The sequence below is a fragment of the Venturia canescens genome, chromosome 5, assembly GCF_019457755.1.
Source record: "Venturia canescens isolate UGA chromosome 5, ASM1945775v1, whole genome shotgun sequence".
NCBI lineage: Eukaryota > Metazoa > Arthropoda > Insecta > Hymenoptera > Ichneumonidae > Venturia > Venturia canescens.
In genome coordinates, this window is record NC_057425.1 from 14421953 (window position 1) to 14442881 (window position 20929).

Genomic DNA, 20929 nt, shown 5'->3' on the forward strand with positions numbered 1-20929 from the left:
GACGACCGTACTGCTATTATTCACAGCGAGAAAAACTGTTACGAACGATAACGGTCGAATCGACGATACTGCGACCATCTAGCGGAGGAACGTGGCAACTGGTTGGACGTTTGTCGGATTCAGTAGCTCGACACGACGACCGATACCTTTTTTCCCCACAGAGATATTGAATAATCGAAAAACAGAATTTGTGACGTAATTTCGTATTTGATACTTACAAGCAATCGGATGAAGGTCATTCTGTTACGTTTATTCGGGTAAATCATTGTACAATCGTCGGTTCTGTATCGCCGCAATTTCAATTGAATATTTTCATTCCTACGTAACATTTAAAAAATATTATGTATATATTCGTTCGAAAAACTCCGTATCGCATTTCGAAACATCAGCAAACACAAGAAAGTCTTTTTGAATCTTTCCTTCCGCTGGGGAATGAAGAGATCTCAGGTAAATTTGGCGAAATTATTAGAAAAAAAAACCACTCGGATTATCGCGTTGGGTAAGTGTGCAGATCGATATATATGTGTACAAAATGGAAAATCGTTTCTTCCATATTGATCGTGAGCCGTATAATCCCCAAAATGGTACTCAAAATCGTGTTCGGCAATAAATGAAAAGCGTTAAAAAAAACAAAAAATGAAAAAAGCATGATTATTTAAACAGCAAAAGGAGCTTCGAGGTACCGAGCGAAATAGCAAAAAAATATTTTATTTACGGTTGAGGTGCCCTCGCGAAAAGTCGTCGGAATCCCTAACTTTTATCTTATTTAGTATACACTAATTCGTCATACCGCGTGGAATGAAAAAACGTGAAAAATGTCTCGAACGTTGATTCGCGGCTGACGTTATAAACTGGAATGTATGTACGAAGTTTAGCTCGTCGAACTCTCATTACGATTGGTTCGGAGGTAACGAGTCTCGGAATGGAAATACAAAATTCACAATATTCGTCGAATCTAACTATAAAAACGACTGTGTAATGCCTGCATTACGAAAATAATTAGTTTTAGGCATCCGCTGGACACTGATTAATCTACCGCAAATGAGGAAACTAACAAGATGGAAAAAATACGTAAATAAATAGAGAAACATGTATCTACACTTGTCACGTGTCACGTGTTTTTTTTTCTCTAAAACGTTAATATTATATTATTTCGAGATAATATTAGATTTGAACCGTATTTTTCTACAGTGACGAAGAAATTGTTATTTTTTTACCGTTATTTCTATCAGTAGGCGTAATAAAAGTCTAAGCAAGTAAAGTTTGTTTTTTTGTGTTTTTTTTTTCCTCCTTTTTTTCGTTATTGAGTCGCATATCTTTGCTTTTTTTTTCTTCAAATACATTAGTACACATTGCGTCGCGTGTGATTAACGTGTTTACGGTGCTCGCGCGTGTTCTTGTTCTTTTTTTTTTTCTTCTCCTGTGTGTGAGTGTGTATGCGTGATATCGTAATTTACTGTTAATATATCGATTTCGTTTCGTCATCGATTTTCCGAGCCTTATTTGCACAAAATTGCGCCCCATGGCCTGGCCACCATAACGATCGTAATTAAACATCATTTGCGAGTTACCGTAGTTAGTGCGGGGGAGAGCCAACGTTCATTTCGTACACCTAATGTCTTACGTATATATATATATAAATGTATATATCGATTCATGTGCGTATGTACATATACATAAGTACATACATACGCGCACGCGAATCGAATGGATACATATATACACACATATCTATATATTAACGTCTACGTTGGATTACAACGGCTTGATTTCGGCCAGAGTATTTTCATAGTTGAATTAAAAATATCAACGATAATGAAAAACGTAATATAAATAACGTAAAATATTAAACACAGTGTAACGAATCGATCACTTGAATTTCAAAATTACGCCGAATTTTGGGTGAATCCTCCATAAATTCGATTGTTGTTTTATTCAATCGAAGCAAATTATCGAATCTTGGACTGATGGCGGAGTTTTTTTTTTAGCACGAGCATCGGAACAATGATTAACTTTCTGCTCGATATTTCATTCGCACCGACTTTCACGCCCTTTGACTGTCATTTGCTCTCTCTCTCTCTCTCTTCGCATTCGCTCGGTCACGCTGCAGTCTCGTCCATCGACGCATTTGTTTCGTTCTCCTTTTCATTTTCTATACGATTAATACTTCAACAACGTTTAGGTGTCGATCACTATAAACAGTTCATCTCTGCAATGATGAATATATAATGGCTCTCATCAATCTCAGTATGTTTTTTTTTTTTTTTTTTTTATCGCGTTTTTATTAATCCATTTCACTTTTTGCTTTTTTTTCACAATAAATAACACTATTAATAATTAATTAAATACTTAATGCCTGAAACGCGTGGTTTTTTTGTTTTTTTTGTGTGTGTGTGTTTTTTTTTTCAAAGTCAATCCTTTTTTTCGATTGTTATTGGTTTTGTTGTTTTTTGATATTTTTTTATTATTTTTTTTTATTATTTTTTTTTTTTAATATATTTATCATTATTATTTAATAATCGCAAATGATCTAAGGGTACTCGTCTCTCGTGGTTTTTTAATATTTATTTTTGTTGTTGTTGTTGTTGTTGTTGTTGTTTTTTTTTCTTGTTTTCATATCAACGAGGCTCACACGCCCGATATACTATTTTTTTTTTTTTTTAATTAATTTTTTGGTTTTTTTTCTCACTTTTTTGTTTAAATCTCTTATATAATCAATCATTCGTCCGATCATATCGGGCAGTTAAATATATATAGCGATTAAAATTAGAACAATAATAGAGAATGCGTCGTAGTATCGATGGAATGCTGTGCCGCAGTTTTTGCCTTGTTTCTTGTTTTTTCCGTCTTCAACACATCCCGATAGTAAATCCAGCGCCCAAAAACTCAAACGCCAGATCCTTCGTTTATTTTTCGTTACTTTTTTGGCCGCCATTTTGTTCCCGGAATTACGCGACGAGAGGATCTGCCCCAATGTTCGGATGTTTGCTTTGCTTTTCAAGTGTGTTGGGCGCCATCTTTACCATCGCGCTTCGTATTCTTCGTTTTTTTGCTCAGGTGTTCATGGGCGCGCGCGCACGCGCGTTGTGTGTGTGTGTGTGTGTGTGTGTGTGTGTGTGTGGGTCCGTACATATTTATATCAACTATTTTAATTATTCGTGTTTTGCTGCAGCTTCTTTCTTTCTCTTTCGCACATACCAATGATGATTTTTTTTTTCTCTCTAATCGCTCATGTACATATCGTAACATTTTTTATGTAGTTTTTTTTGTTTATTTATCTTTTAATCTCCGACTCGGTCGTCAAGATCTCTCTCCCACTCTCTCTCTCTCTCGCTCTCTCTCTCTCTTTTGCTCGCTCGTTCTTTCTCTTCCTCTCTCAGTATACACAAAACCTTGACCTTTTGACGTTTACACATACACGCGAATGTCGACGATACCATTTTGTTTTATCTCTTCGATCAGCCCGCATCTACAAATTATCTATTTTTTTTTTCAACATTTTTCGTGATTTTTTATATTTATTTTCTTCTTAAGTTTTCTCGACTCTATGATACGACTGTGATCGATCGTGTCTGTGTAAGAGAGTGTGTGTAGTCGTGTAGTGTACTATTATAGTACTAATATAATATATATATCAAGTACAATATAATCATAAACATTTCTTCGTATAATGATCATATACGGATATCACTATAGGCTGCAGAATAAATCCTCTCGCGCGTTTATCTCGATCGGATCTCAAAGCTCAAGCTTTTTCCTTCGGTTTCTATGCGTCTGCTTCTCTCTTTCTTTTTTTCCAATAATTCGCTTTCCTTCCGTATCTCCGGTCCTTCATCACGGATTATTTATTCTCTTTGGTTTCGTTAAACGGACGCGCGATCTCTTCGACTAGTACGAACTCTTGGAACGCTTAAACGCCACTCTCGCACTCGATTCTACACTTAAGTTTTCGGGTTATTCGTTACGCCGCGCAGCGCTCGTTCTGGAACATTTCTTAAATTCGTATTTTTTCTTTTTTTTTTTTTTTCGTTCGTTTATTAAGTACACATTGCGGATCTTTTATCCTCGGCGAATTAACACCGAGCACAAATTGTTCTTCACGTTTCTCGAAGTAAACACACATTTACGCTCGACTCTCGTGCTTTCTCATTTTTTATTTATTTCACTCCCTCGTTATCGTTTTCTCCTCGATTTTCCGCGGACTAACTATTCGATCTCAGCCGCACGGCCGTACTAATCTACGTGTTATCGAGATGACCCATTTTTTCGTTTTTTTTTACACCGTAACCTTTTTTAGTGCTACAGCTTTTGTTTTTGTTTTTTTTTCCTCTTTTTATAAACACAAAGAAAATCATTCTTCCGACGGAATAAATTATATCTAAAATATCTAGTCGGGAAACACGTCGAAATTTTTGGGCTTTAACCTCTCTCGTAATACTACCGACCATCCCTCTCGTCGTTACCCACCGTGGACAAAGCTGAACTAACGTTTGTTTTGCGGTGTTGTACGGGTGTGTTTGCGTTCAGTGTAGAGTGAGAAAGAGCGAGAGAGAAAGAGAGGGAGTCAGAGAGAGAGAGAGAAGAGAGAGCGAGACCGAGCAGAGGGAGAGACATTTCACCGTGGCGCGCTTTTGTGCATTTATTGGATATCCAACTCTCTCCCTCGCAAACTGTTTTTTTGTCCCCCTTCTAATACTTTATATTACTATTACGTACTGTTTCTTTTCCTCATTTATCTTTTCTCATTCTCTCATTCGTAAATGTTTGTGCTCTGCGATGCGGTACGTGTGTAAGGACGATTTTTATTCTTTTTTTGTTTCGCTTGTTTGAGGTTATAGAACCCAACGACGTTGTATACGTGTTTGTGTGTTTTTTTTTTTACTTCCGTACGCTCGAATTTGTGAATTGTTCATTATTTATTAGCTTTTTTTGTCGTTTCTTCGTGAACGATGACGATGAGGAGGATCCCGGCGTGAGATCGCGGCAGCTTTTTTTCATTCGTGAAATGATATTTTTAACGATAAGAAAATAGTAAATGTGACGAAATTAATAGAAGGAGGAGGTATAAGACGCGTGGATTTTTGATGAGATGATGCGGTGAGCGAATGCAGAGCGAGAGACAAAGAACGATGACGCTGCGAGCATATGCATAGGCGATGAATGTTTTTTTTTTTTATGGTTTTCGTTCGCTTTTTCAACAAGGGATGGTCGGTAGAGGGGGCTGTAACTGTCAACGAGAGAAAGAGAGAGAAAAACACGCTTTCGATGCAATTGGGTAGAATTGATCTTTCTGCTGTTGCACGCTAAATGGCGATGAAAAAAGATTTCTTTTTTTTTTCGTTTTTTTTCTTGGTTTCTTTTTTTCTTGATTTATGCCTGCTCGCGCTTAAACAACTTAATCGACCATCAACTCGAAATGGACGGAGCCGCGTCTATCGGCTCGGTCGTGCACTACGTTTCGAGCCCACGCTTTACACTCGACGTTTATCAGCACGTTGCCTGAAAAATATAAAAACATTGCCGATGTATATAATGAAATTTCGATAATCGTACGAAATTTGATATTTCTTAAATTTTTTCAAGGCGTTCGCAAGTACACAGTGTAATCAAAGTTTCTGTTTGTTCAAAACAATTCGTTCGAAACGATGAAAGAATCACCGTCATACATGCGAATTCCGGTGATTGAATATTATTGGTGCATTCGAGGCGAAAGCGACCACTTTTGAACTCGACGGAAGTTTTTTAACTTTTCTACTGTAGCAAAGAAATTTTTCAGAATTTTTTCAACCCAAAAATAGTTACGAATTTTCCAAAACAATGGCGTTATTTTTGTTCAAAGTGATACAAAGCTTTCGAAGATTGACTTATTGGGATGTTTTTTTTCAAGTCGTCTTCGAATGTACTTTTCAGAAAAAATATCAAAAGAACATACTTAAATTTTTTTTTGAGAATTTAGACTAAAAACGAAAATTTTGGGATGAGATTGTGTTTTTAATTTTTTTTCTTTTCTCTATAAGAAACCTTGACATTCGCTACAAGTTCTATGAAATTTTCAGTCGGATCTTTTCCCTTTCTATTCTTTTTTTTTTTCTATTACAAAAAAAAAATTTCTTCAATTCAGCTTATTTCTAATGACACCACTTTGAAAATCTTTTAGTATGTAATGAGAACCTTAAAGGTTGAAAGAAAATGATAATTATAAAAATTGAAATCGTAATTATTGGAAAAATTTCAATTTTTTTCGAAAAAATCAGAAAAAATTAAAGACAGCCCTGAATATTTTTGTTTTCTTTTTTTTTGATACCCAAAAAACATAGTTTATCGAATGATGTTAACTACAGAATCTATAAGTACATAAAAAGCAGCGTAGTGTAATGAGGGAAAAATTGAAATTAATTTGATTCCTTTTAACCTAAATCTAAATCTTTAAAAGCTTATAGTTTCACCGAAAATTGGCCAAATCATAAATTTTATTCCATTTTCTTTGTGTTCAAATGTAATTTAGAAAAATACAAAAGATATTAAGGGCTGTCGTTCATTTATTGATTTTTTTGGAAGAAATTAAAATTTTTTAAAAATGATTACGAATTTTTATTTTTATAATTATCATTGTTTTTCAACTTTTAAGGTTCTTGGTACATCCTAGAAAATTTTCAATCTCATTAGAAATAAGTTGAACTGAACAATTTTTCTTGGTAATGGAAAAAAAAATAGAAAACGAAAAGATGATCCGAGTTTGAAAACTTCAGAGAACTTGTATCTCAAGTTTTCCCAAGTAAATCATCCCAAAATTTTTGTTCTCTACGTAAACTCTTAAAAAAAAACGTTAAATATGGATTCGCATGTCCTCGTGATATTTTTTCCTGAAAAGTGCATTCGAAGACAAAAACTTTAAAAGACTTGAAAAAAAAACGTCTCAATAAGTCAATTTCCCAGAACGTTCCGTCAGTTCGAACAAAAGAAAGGCCATTTTTTTTCAAATTCACAACTATCTCTGGGTCGGGAAGAAAAATTGTGAAAAAATTCTGAAAAATTTCTTCGGTACAGTAGAAAAAGGTAAAAAAAGTATCCGCGAAATGGCAAAGCGTCGGTTTAAAAAGTGGTCGATTTGGCCTGGAACGCCCCGCACGTACGTTCACCAACGACAAACTTTTTACAAATGCAATTGTAATAGTTTTTTATATTTCTCAGTACTTACGTTTCGGTGCTTCGAACCAAACGGCCACTAGAGGGCTCAAATAGCCAGGACTGTTTGTGAAGGGGAAATAGTATCCAGGAAAGCCGGAACTCGGTTTGTACTGAATGGGGCCAATGTTTTCAATGTCAGCCGGATTTTCACCTTCGCACGACACCCAAATCGTTTGCAACTCTTCCGGTCGCTTCTTCGTTGTTTTTATACGATTTTGAAGGTCGGTCGGCATGTTGCTCGGCAAGTTGTCCGTATCGTTGTAGAACTCTGGCTGCCAGCCGAAGATCTGTTGACGATTGAATGTGTATATATATTTTTTTTTTTTTTTTTCTTCAAAAAATAGACTCTAATTTTGCAGCGAATTGCCAGCAGTTCGGGTCAATTGGTAAACGTCATTTCACAGTGAATACGCACGAATAAATTATTATTATTTTTTTTTACCTTATTAAGCTTGAGGAAAATACAAGGTTTGGAAGCATCGTATTGATAATGAGTTTCCGACAGACACGGGCTGAACTTCATGATGTTAACGTCACACGATTTACCAGGGGGCGCGGGTTTTCCATAATCGCATTGCACTTTGTGCTCGTGGCCCGGTGGCAGAGGTGCTCCCGCCGCTGGCGGTCGGTAATCTGCGCAGACAAATCATCGTTCGTACAAGAGTGAAAAAAAACGAGTTTTAGATCGTACAACAATTGTAAAAAATGCTTTAGATTTATGTTGATCGGCGACGAGCATATTTCAATAAATCTTAATATGCAGAAATGATATATATTTTGGAAAGCTTAATAAATCAATCGGAGCATCATACCTTCGAGGAACTTGTCGAGAGCTCTGACCCAGTGAGCATAATTTCCCTTGTCAGAAGCCTTGTACCAGATGAGAGTACTCTCGACGTTGCTGTCCGGTGGCATCGGTCGGAAACCAAGACCAGGATTGCTGCCGATCAACGATTGGTCCAATGTCCATTTTGGGGCACTGTGGTCCAACGTTTGGAAGAACACCGCGAGCATCACACCGAAAAAGCCCGATAGTACGCCATAGAAAATTACGTAGAAGAGCAAAATCTTGGCTGAAATATTGTACAAATTTTCATTTCAATAAAAATGTCAAATTCTTGGAATTTTTAATTCATTGAAAATTAACAACATCCACGGCATTTTCAACGTCAACTCAATCATTGTATTTATAATTCAATAGCAATTGAGTAATAATATTCCATTTTTCCCGCACTTGTCGTAATGCCAAGAGTCAAGGTCATAAATAAATTATATCTAAAATATTGATATTTAAATTGAAAAATAAATTCAAATAAAAATTTTCAATTATGAATAATATTATTAAAATTATAACGGATCAATTTTCTGCATAAGAAATTGATTGAGAGAGCGAACGAATTGCTCATACTGTTATAAATAAGAACAATTTAAAGATTTTCAACTTTCAAGCGCGTTTTCATCAATTTATTTTTCATTAAATTGAATTATCCGTTATAAAAAAACGAGGAAATTGGCATGGCGACGAATCTGCTCGTTATTTGACGTCCCCAAATAACGTGGGCTCGAAAATGGCATTAATTGTAAGATGAGAATAAAAATGAATCACGAGTTCTAAGCTTTATTATGAAAGCGTCGATGAAATGCGGTTCGAAAAATTTGAGTGCATCAATAAATAATTATCGATAAATGAGAATAAGATGAAAAAAAGTATCGTGGTCGATTGAACAAATCGAAATGTATTTCGATAGGAAACCGCGAAGGATTGCGAATATTTTTAATGGGAAAAATGAATAAAGAAAATTCCGTCTGCGCATGCGCGAAATTGGATTCACGAATTCCTCGACGAATCGATTTGTGAAAACACGAAGCGCGTTAAAAGCGTGCACGACGGAAGGGAGTTGACTGTAAAATCAGTGATAACCGTTCCTGCTCTTTCCGTCAGCTTGATAAGCTCAGCCCGTTCGAGACCTTTGAAACTGGTATCATCAATTGCGGATAAGATTCTCCAATTCTTGGAAAACCTCCAAAAGACAAAGGCGCATGCGCCCGAGGCTCGAACGCCATTTTTATTCTCAAGCTTTCCGTATACACTCGAAATCGGAATTAGTGAGAGAAAAAATGATCTTGAGTGGTCCCTCGCAGTTGGAAGATCGGATTTTTTCCTCATATTTTCTCGCAAAGAGAAATCGACGAGGGCGTTAAAAGATTCAATAAAAATCTCGCTCCCTCATTTTTTATTTTCTATTGAAAGCTCATTGATAGCCGTTATTGAAAAAAATTCTCGTGAATAGTTGCACGACGATACTATTTTACGTGCATTACGAAGGAGAAGACTGTGACAATTATGATACGCTGTCTAATTGGCCTGAATTGATATCGAGCTGGTCGAACGTTGGACGTCTTGTTTAACCGCGATGATATATTAATAGAGAAGTAACAAAAGCATCTCTCAGCGCAAGCGATCGACGCCGCTGCAAAATTGTCCTTCCCTCCAAACTTATATCTGTATATTGATTTATGAGGCTCCTATTGGATCAAACGATTCCGCGCTACTCGAGTATGATATAACGATGACGTTCCTCATTTTCAGGGGCACAGCTGATGACAAGCACGTGGATGATGTTTCTCTTACTTTTTATTTATCTCTCTCGAGTTTTGTGCAGATTTTTCGTTTCGACGCGAGGCAATATATTTTTCACAGTTATTTCGAGAAAAATTATTTATTTCTTCGATGCCGAATAACCGTGTGCTTGAGCTTCGTTCGACTAAACGAGTCGTTAAAATCAGTTTAACCGAAATTCCTCTTCTTTCTGGTCTAATATTAAAGCTCATTAAATTTAATCTCGTTTAAAGTCGTGACGAGGTGCTCCGCATCATTAAACTTTGTAATTAGCGTCAATCAAAGAGACGCCTATCGTCGGGCACCATTTTAACGTTGCGACACACGCAACGATCTTCAACTATTCTGCTTCCAGTCCGCGTAAACTGTTTATAGATCGACGCGAATCTCACGAAAATGGACTGACGATTATTCTTCTCATTTTCTGCCAATTATTAAGGATGCACATGCGCGTCGTACTGACAATCTTTCCATATTTTTAAAAAAAATTAGCCCGGGCATTCATATTTAATAAGATAATAGTGAAAAAGCGTAATATTAATTTTTTAATTGTAAATCATTTTTAATTTGAGATCATTGCGGAACATATTTCACTCCCAGTCTTTCGCATTATTCGCGATAGTACATTGCGAAAAGGCAAGACAAAGTTGAAAGTAGTCAGTTGACGGATTTGATCAGAGATCACCCTAAAAAGTAGGTACAGCTGTCATTGACAGCATGATTCGACGTCTTTGACTCAATATTTCTAATTAAGATGACCGTTGACCCCCTTTTTTAAACCTTGGTGTGCACACCTTGACAGCGAGACATTTCGTGCACATGGGGTCACTTTGAGCCCAGGTCATTTTTGACATCGAATATCTCGGCAACTATGCGCTTTTCGGAATAAAAGGTTCAGTCACTTTTTGCAGTGAACTGATCCAACTTTAAGGCTGCAAAGGCGGATTTCCAAAAAAATCTTTTTTCATTCTTCAAAAACGTGCTCAAAGTTGATAGTGCGCGTAAAAAGCACTTTTTCGGTTAAATCTCTCGTAAAAAATTAAATTTTGAGTTTTGAAAAAAATCCTTACAGAGTTTTACAGACAAGGGTCCGTGCTTTAAGGGAAAAATAGTCCACTTTGCAACCGTTCCAAAAAGTGTATTTATTTTGGAGTATGAAGTTGGCTATGCTCCCTACTTTTAGAGAGGGGATAACGATTTCTTAATATCGGGGGTTTTACTTATGAGATGCTCATCTGTAAATGCTATTCATGTGAGGAAAAAATGTTGGGGTCAACCTGACCCCAGATGCACACTAAGGGTTAATAGATTCCGCGCGATTCAATTCACGTAAATAATGGTTTTAATCTTTGTCATTTAATTTAGAAATGAATTAAATTTTTAGTCGAAGATGGTTGAAGTAAGTCATTGTGGCCATAATCGAGACGTTAATTTCTGTACTTTTCGACTGTTAATATTTCGAGCAAACAGTCGAGAAGGGGTCTTGAAATTTTACAAACGTAGAAAAGAAATCTTGGATTGTAAGACATAAAAATTAGAGTGAAATTTACAAACAGCCCTGTACATGCTTAATCGAATAGTTTGAAGGCAGTACGATTTGCTCGATGGTATAAAATAAAGAGAAACCGTTGTTGGAGGGTGAAATGAAAATAGCACGAATTTGAAATGCGTTGTCAAATTTATTGGATTTGTTTTTTACTTTGTAAACTTTCGATTTCGCATAAACTTTCGAATATTTGTTCGTGATCAAAAGTTTCATTTGCTGCAGCGAGGCAAGAGATTTAAAACTCGGTGCATTCGTGAGGTCCGCACTTCCGTAAATCCTCAATTAGGACGAAGTGCGAGTTGAATATTTATCGTTCGAGAGTTTCGGACCGTCGTTTCCGTCTTCGTAACTTCCGCCAGCGTCGAGAAGAGGCCAAAAAGGTTTGCGGTAAAGGTTTCGCGATGGCTTCTCCCGCGCTCAAGAAGCACACCAGAGCTCGTATAACGATTGAAAAGAAAAAACAAAACAGCCGCGGGGAAACTCAGCGCGATATAAAAAGTCGTTGAAAATCGTCGTTCTCCAATGGTGAAATTCGTAAATGCCAGCAATTTGACACAAAATATAAAATGAATACAGATTTTCCTCGGAGCTTTCCTCAAACTTTCCTCTCCCATTTTCCACGTTTGAGCCTTTGGTTCAAAAACCATAAGCATCGAGGCTGCAGCATCATTATTATTCGTATAATCCTCCGAGCAGAGCACGTAACTTGGAAAAACGGAAGCATTATGCTCGGTAGGAACGACATAGTGGAAACGCAGTGCGAGTGAATCATCGTCATAGTTTCGAATGCACCCTAAATTTTTCATGTCTTTTACCCCTGCGCGTTAGATAGACAAGTGTGGAGGGACTAGCGAAGGGGAAATCGAGGTTTCAACGCTAATAGCAGAGCGTGGAGCGACGAGTGTAGTGCTTGCGGGGTAGGTTATTGATCCCCAACGGCGCGTGAGTCCATCTTCTCCGCCGGCCCCCCGGCACAAATATCCGCATTGTGTTTCGTGACACACTATACATTTCCCGATACTTTTCAAAGAACGTTCAACAGAACTGATCCACATACTTTTTTCTCTCGTATTTTCCTCCTCGCAGCGAAAGCTCGATTATTATTATCGAGAATATCGAGCACTTTGATCGGACTGCCGAAGAAAAGTCGTCTCTTTTGCAACGAGACTTGAAAATCGAGGCGGAAATCCCATCGAAAAAGGGCTCGAAGCTTTTGATTTTTCGGGAGCGAGCTCGCCCTGGGAGCGAAGCTCCGAGGCACGAAGGCACGAATAAATCGTATGGCAACTGGCTCTATTTTCAGTATGTGCATTTGAATTCCTGTCACGAGGTCACGAAGGATGAGTAGGAGAGGTGAAACTCATCGGCAGAGCCCATTTTTAAATCGGGTGTTAAGTTTCGACTTCGAGGGCTCTGCACTGAGAAAAAAATCGTTGCGGCAACTAAATGTCTGATATTTTTGTTGCAGGATCGAAATTGACATGCGCTTGCGATCAATAAGTGCAGTTGTCCGAACCACTGGGTTTTTGTCCACGCGAATTAACGAAACTAAATATCGTCACACAACCCTTAATCTCGGTAATCCAAATCGCCATCTGAATCGTTGAATATTTTGTAAAAAACATTTCGTCGTGCGTATGGGACTAAATATTTTAGTTTCAGTATTTCAAGTGTTTCAAGCAATTTTTTTCTCAGTGCAAAATAAGCAGAACTCTCGACGTTGGGTCGAGCAAATTAAAAATGTCGCTCGACGCGCATGCTTAGCGATTCAATAGCGATGATCTTACGCGAGCGTCAATGATTTAGCGATTTTTAAATAATGACGTTAAAATACTTTCATCAAATTTTTCGTCCTTCCACTACTATTCGGTGTACAGTGGTACGTTGCTAGCGGAAAATTTATCTGCTTATGCCCTCAAATAAAGTTGGTGGTGAAGATTTGCTTCGTGCTCTCGTCACCTGGTGCACCTAAAGCGTTTACGTCACTACGTAGTTATAGTGCATCTCTCTCTCCCTCTTTCCCTCTCCTCGTACACATCCTCGTCATCGATCGGACGAGCATCTGAATTTTCTAGGACCTCGTCGCACATTTCGAACCTAACGTCGAATTCACAAAGAAGCGTTTTCTTTATTTTTTTCTTCTAAGCTTTTTCAGAATGAATTTCACGCGCTTGGCAAGTCTTTCCCGAAGCCACACTCGTGTGCCATCGATACGCGGAGCTTTAAATACGCGGAGCAATGAATCCTTGAACTTTAATCGAGAATTACTGGAGGAGAGTTGAAACTCTTTTCCTATTTTTACATAAGCTCTGCCACGAGTCTTGTTCCTCAGAATCGAAAGAATATTTTCTTTCGGCCAGCTATTCGATTGGGTGGATCATGAAAAAAACTTTTCCCCTGACGAATGAGTAGAAGTTAATCTAATTTTTGAGCATTTTTTTCAATGCTCCGTATGAGCTTGAAAAATGATGAAAGTCGAACAATTTTTGCGGAAAATTCTCGTTCCCAAGTGCGGCCTCGAGGACGAGAAGTGCGAAGAAAAAAATATTTGAAAAGCACTCGTGAAAGAAGACTCGACACGAGAAATGTGGACACAACGCTTTTCGACGTCGAACCGCGATTTCATCGACCTTAAGAGATTGGGAAAAACGTAATAAATGGAATGGATTCGTCCCTGCTCTTGTATTTATGATTGGGAGGTTGTCCGGAAGTTAAGAGCTCGCAAGACGATGGTACGGGGTGCAACTGAACGCCCCGGCCATTCGTCTTTGCGATCGATCGAGTACGAGAAGTCCCGGAAGTGTTTCGGAGCATCCCATTGCCCCATGGATAGTAAATGGGAGGATGAGAGAAAGATACAAAGTCGAACGAAGGGGAGAGATAGACAGAGATTCGAAATGTTAGAGGTTGCTAATATGCACGTAACAAACATGGATGACCCACTTTTTAATAGAGCCCATTAGAACTCGAAAGGGCTTCACTCTTTTTCTCTCATTTCTCTGTGCATACGCGTGTCAACGACATCGATCAAAAATATTGGTAAAAAGTGTCGAGTCTCCAACGAACTAGCAGGAAAAAAACGAATGAAGTTAATTTGCATGGTGAAAATGGAGGGAAAGAATATTTTTCGTCATTTAAAAATGTATTTCGGTAAATTTGAGCCGGGCAAAAATAACATTGATTCTTCTGTTTCTCCGCTGTCGTGAATTCGTATGGTGAAACATGAGAAAAAAGTTTGAACGATTGGAAAATGCTCGAATGAATTTTCTTCGGAATCTCGTCAATAAATATCCCAAATTCGATTCGGTGACGTTTTTACTTTCGATTTAATCGCGAAACAAACTTTCCATTGAATTCCATTTTTACGAAAGAGGATTTCCGGTGAAATCGAATGAATTATACAGCAGCGTTCGTTAACCAAGATTCGGTATCGAATGTCGTTATTCCACTCCGTAGAGTTCAGTGAAGAAAATTTTGGTCGGTGCATCGCGAGAATCCGCTACAACAATTCAACTCGGTCCATTTTTTCTTTTCATTCGTTTTTGTCCATCTAATCAATCTCGTTTTCGATTACAGACTAAAGTCTGTTTCGGATTTGGTCAAATTGAAGGAATTTGATCGAAGATTCGAGCCTCCAGGTGAATTTGTTGACGAGGGGGAAAGGTGAGGGATCGTCGGTGCCATGGCAATTGAGAGCATCGTAACGATATGGCGTCTGGTAGACTGGCTCAAAACGGCGAGACGACTCGGTAGACAGAATATTATCGATTCGCCGTCAGGTCGATCGAGCCTTCATCGTGCGAAGAGAATTTCGCCCTTCTGGTGACTCGAGCTCCGGAAGAAAATGGCAATATTATCGCACACGTTACGTCGAACCTGCTCGATTTTCTTTGTTCGTTTTCCTTGCGCGCACTGGCCGCGGATGGCCGTCAGGAGACGGGGGGATCGTGAAAAGTGAGAAAATTCGAAATCGAGGAGTGGAAATTCGGCAACGAAACTATCGAATCCGCCAAAGCTCAAGCGCAATAAAACTCGAAAAAAATGGACTTTTCCATCGCACGATAAAGTGCGATTAACAAACGATTAAACGAACACGGAAAATAATCACTGTTTTATACACGATATTTCATTTCGACCGATTATAATTCGAATGCTCGAAAACGTCACGATTCAGTTCCTTCCTTGTAACAAAGAAAATCGTGCGACTTTCATTGGTGCTAAAGAAATTGTCAAATTTTAATAATTTAAAGCGTTGCTCAACGTCCAGGCTGGTGTCCGAGTCGAGCATTCCCTACGTATGCATCGCACATGTGATCACGGGAAAGGGATTTATTGATTTTTCTCAACTTTTCCGTACACCCTCTGTCGTGCCCCCCACTCCCCCGGCAATTAAGGGGTCCGGTTTTTTTTTAGCTGCACGATCCAGCACTTTCGTGCTGAAGTATGACAGGGGGGCTATCCAACAAAAAAAACAAACGCGAGCGAGTTTTTCTCACGATTGTTTCGCCATAATTAAGCCCTCGAATCGATAAATAGAACCTATTGGATCTTGCGTAACGTGATTTTGTCTGCTTATAATCGGAAGTCACTGAAATGTCAACGAAAGTTCGAGGGGCTCTTCAAAGAGGGAATAAGAAATTTCAGGGGATCGAGTCCTCCGATTTGTCGTGGTTACGTAACGAGACAAGTGAAGAAATAGGAAAGAAAAATAGTGCTCCGGGTGGGCCGCAATTTTCGGATAATCCAACGAATCTTTGACATTTGGTATTCTTCAAATTCTTATTAGCTCGTTTCCCCGCGCCGGAGGAGAACGGGGCGAAGGCAGAGGGGAAAAACGAATTTTGGCTGCATTAGCATTCGCGAATGTAGCCCAACGTTATGGGCGTAGCAACCGCGAAAGATTTTCCGCTGACGGCGAGGGACCGGGGGTGCGAGGCAGAGAGAGAGAGAGAGAGAGAGACACAAAGAAGCGAGTATGTGTGTGAAAAAGAGAGAGGGCGGGAGCAGGGAGGGGGCAGCGGAGGGTTTTCATCGATTGCGCGCCAAGAGGGAATGAAAAAATTAGGGAATGAAAAAAGCTACGAAAAGACGTTAAATCTTATTTCGTTAACCGTAAAGCTTGGAACGAAACATAAGTAGAAATGTATTCGATCGATGCACATCGAGCCACCACCCACAGAAAAGCTCCAAACCGAAAAAGCGAAAACTGAGAGAAGCGAGAATAGTGAAGAAAAAAAACGGCGAAAAATAAGTGGAAGAAAAGAGCTGGATAAATCGAGGATGGGAAGTGGGTCTCGGCGGGCTCTACCGACCTCTCGTAAGGAGATGAAGTTACGTAACGATAGATACGAGCTTACCCCAACTGGCGCCTGTACGGCCCATAAATTGTCCAGTTTCGGAGTTCCACATGAAGAGGCTGAAGCCCTCCCATTTTCCAAGTTTTGGTGGAGGGCTGTAGTATTGTTCGACGACCTGTTTGTTCTTGTCATCCATGCTTGCTTCTTTTCTCCTTCTCTTCTTATTTCTTCTTCTCTACTCAAGAGTCACGCCTCGTTCTATGGAAATAATGGTTTCTTCGAGCTCCGAGCGGATGCGATTTAAAAATAGTTAAGCCCGTACGAGTCGATCGAGGAATAAAGAGCCGCGGAATAACGAGAGAACCGAAAGACGATTCGGTCCGCGAGTGAGCAATTATTTTATTCGGATCCGTTGTGTAGCGGCGATGGTGTCTCGATGGTTCGACGCGGACGAGAACTCTGCCGCGATCGAACGGCTTCGCGGGCGAGGACGCAAAAGAAGGAGGCTCGAACCGTTCCAACGTCCCCCCGGATGGTGCGCGGGCTCCCCACGCGGAGCGCTCGCACTCGTCCGGCCAAGGGATGAATATTGAGCGATCGAGTACAAGAGATGGAGAGAGAGAGAGAGAGGCGGGCAGGGGGAGAGAGCGAGAAAGAGGCTCATTTTCCGAGCCCCTCGGCCCTTCGTCCACACCCCGGCTTATCAGCTACGACCCTGCGCACGGAGTGCGCAAACTCGTAGATTTTACACTAACGGAGAAAACCAACCCCCGAAGACCCAACTCGGTCCCCTGCGCTACGGAGAGACAGCGATCCTCTTTTTTTTCCTCTTCTTTTTCTCACTCCTCGATGACGATTCTAAAATCACTTTTGGCTTCGATCTTTCTCTCTCTATCTCACCCCCCCCCCCTTTCTCTCGTTATCCTTCTTCGTTTCTCCTTCTGTGTATTCGTTTTTCCTCCTGTGACCCCCCGCCCCTCTCTCTCGCTCTCCAAACCCTCTTTCGTTTCCCCCAATGCTCCACACGTTCGATCGACTCGATATCGTATGTCTGCCCTCCGCTGTCATATCCTCGTTCTCCCTCTCTACTCAATCGCGAGTCCCTCTGCGAGTCGTTTCGTCCAGATTTTCACCTGCGCTGTCTCTCCTTTCGACGTCCTTTCCCGAGCTCTGTGTGGCACCTCATGCTCCGAGTACGCGGAGGGAATGAAATTTGAAAAAGGAGCGTGAGTATAACGAGAGCGAGGGGGCGAGGTGTGCAATTCATGATGGTGGGGGAGAAAAATTGAATTTTTAGGTAAATTAAATAATGTTTGTTCCTGGGAAGCTCCGCGGGAGTATTTGCGTCCTATGTGCAGTATTTACTGTTAGAAACTCAAAATTCTTATGAATCATTGAAATTTTATGGCGCGTTACAGGAGTTAATGCTTTTTTCGTTAATTTGTCCCTGCGGTCGAATATCTTACGGTGAATTCAAGAGTGAATTTCACGCCGAATTTTAGCGCCATTTTTTATTTTTTAAACCGTCATTTCCGGTTTATCGAATCGAAAGGAAAATGACGTGTGACAACTTTGTATTTCTCCGAGCCAGCAGTCCGCCCTTAAAATCCCTTCCACTCTTTTTTATTTCCGATTAAACGGACCAAAGAGTCGTCGATATTTATCGAGTTTCCCCAATTAATTTCTCCACACCTTGGCCAAGCTCCAACACCGGATATTATTAAGTTCACTCAGAATGGCCTTCGATATACCGGCGAAGAGGCTGCGGACTCTTTTTTCTGTCAGGGTCTCGTACGACCATCGCCGTCTCAACCGGCCCGTACAAATACTCAAGATCGAATGATCAACCTCTTGCCCGAAGCTTCGGCCAAACTCCCTGGCGATTCCTCGTTGTGTTTCGCCTCGTAACGTCCAGCCAGCACACATCTTTAATCGCATCATTACGCCCTTGTCGAAGATACCATTAAAGTGTGTACACACTCCCTTCGGTTTATATCGGAGGAATCGTGACCGGATATTGCGGCTACTGCTTGTGATAACGAAGCTCCTGATAAGCGGTGTTTTATCTCTTCCCTTCCTGTTCCAATGACGAGTGCCTGCGAAAGTTACTGTACGTTCTTCATTATAAATCGTAGCAACCTTTTTTTCGATTAGTTTTTTCAATTTATTATATTTATTTTATATTTATAGTACATTTTTCCCCCAAATATCTGCTGAACCTGTGTAATCTCTTTTTTCATAAAAAAAAAAAATGCTTTTTGTCAAGTCGTTGTCAACGTCGTTTTAAGGCCCTATATACACTTGGGATGGGCTGAAAAATCGAACGTTTTTTTGACAAGAGACTCGGCAGAGACTTTCTCTGATTAGATATTCTTCGAGTCAAATGTCTGAAGAATATTCTCACCAAATTTCATAAAGATCGGAGCACTAGATTCGTAGCTGTGGGCATTTCAACCTACCGCCCGTCGCGCGCGGTCGTCTGATACTTGAATCTTTGAACGCGATTATCGTCTTTTTGAAAAAAATCTTTGCGGTGGACACGATTGCTATAAAATTATTAATCGCATCGATTTTGTATTTTGTTGGAAAAAAAATTGCAACGAAAAGCCGAAAATTTAGCACCCCAGAAAACGAATTTTTTGTTAAAACTGTCGCCATTTTTTTTTAATCAATTATTATCATAAGTAAGTGGTATAAATTTGGTATGAATCGGATTAATAGTTTTGTTAGTCATCACGTCCGCAGGAAAAATGATGCTCAAAAAAAGGTGCTACTGGAACACATCCGGAGTTTCGCCATTTATGAGAAATTTTTTGATGAAAAGAATTGTACAAGTACACGAACAAATGTACTAATGAATGTCGCTCGCAGTTTTTCAATAAACATTTATTTTCTTGTCGAAAAAAAAAAACAAGCAAATCACGTTTTTCGCCCGCTGCAAGTGTATACAAGGCCTTAACACATTAAAAGCATAATTGAAAAGTCGAGCGGTCTGTATAATAAATTTTCGAGGTCTCTTCACGGTGCATATTGAAAGAATTAGCGAATCTATCGATTTTTTCTGTTGCAAGCTATTTTTTTGTAACAGCGTCGTACAGAAAAACAGAGTATGGGAGTAAAAATGAAGTCTCGATTTTGGTTGGTAACGTTTTTTTTTTTATTAAATATTTTATTACAGGAGGTTAAAATATTTATAATGCTTTCAGATAACAGAATTTACAAATATATCTCAATATTTTCATATATATAGTGTGTATATACACATCACATGTTTGTATGTAAACATTTTTTTTTTTATCCTTTCAATATGTACATGACCTAGAGTGGCACGAATTCGCGCACGATTTTATTTCTCTTATTTATTAACTCATTTTTTTGAAGATTCTCAAAATTCTTATTAATCCAACCAATACTCGTTCTTTAGATTCACACTCAATTCGTTTTTTTTTTTTGCTTTTTTAAAGATTTTCTCTCGTTTCTTATAGGAAATTATATAAGCGCAGAATTCGATTTTTTCGAGCAATCTCAAAAACAAATATGGACAATTATCAACGTAATTGAATTATCTCGTTTTTCGTTAAACCGTATTGTTCTTTTCGGTATTCTTAATATACAATTTCATTTTCTCATTTTTTACACACGCACAAACACCCAAGCACACGCGTATTTTCAGGCACTCCAAAACAATCCGTCAGACTTAATCGCGGTCTCTCGTAAGCTTCCTTACATTTCTTACGGTCACGAAAATTTCGACGCACTCGACATTGGATTTCCTTGCAATTTCGCGTTCTCCTGGCACTCTTCTCATCCTTTTTTTTGATTTTTTTTCCCCATTTTTACGTACTTAATATCAAAAGATTTGCGCTGAAATATTTCGGATAGTCTTTATCACCATTTTCATTTTCGTTTTCGTAATCACTCGATTTTTTTTTAAGCACGTATATTGTCTCCATTCGGTACCACCATCCTAACAATAACTTCATTTTTTTGTTTTTTTTCTTCGTTTTTTCTTCATACCCATTCACTCCTCTTTTTTCATCTCCTTTACATCTCAAGGAGAAGAACTTTTTTTTCTCTCTACGTAGCAGCCGTCTCTAGATGGCTCGAGCCTTCACAGTTTCATCCAACAACAATCGTGTTAATGACAGTAATAATAATGACAATAATCGCAATAATAATAATAATAATAATAATAATAATAATAATAATAATAATAATAATAATAATAATAATAATAATAATAATAATAATAATAATAATAATAATAATAATAATAAT

General features: G+C 38.9%; 1 protein-coding gene across 1 annotated transcript; it reads right to left on the minus strand.

Annotated features, from left to right (window-relative positions):
- Positions 1 to 229: 229 nt before the first annotated feature.
- LOC122411630 (sodium/potassium-transporting ATPase subunit beta-2-like) lies at positions 230 to 17150 on the minus strand. The gene is made up of 5 exons (XM_043420586.1): positions 16712 to 17150; positions 8001 to 8261; positions 7631 to 7821; positions 7199 to 7475; positions 230 to 5499 (listed from the first exon to the last, which is right to left on the minus strand). The coding sequence occupies exons 1-5, from the start codon at positions 16845 to 16847 to the stop codon at positions 5396 to 5398; spliced, it is 969 nt and encodes a 322-aa protein (XP_043276521.1). The 5' UTR covers positions 16848 to 17150; the 3' UTR covers positions 230 to 5395.
- Between the last annotated feature and the right edge of the window lie 3779 nt (positions 17151 to 20929).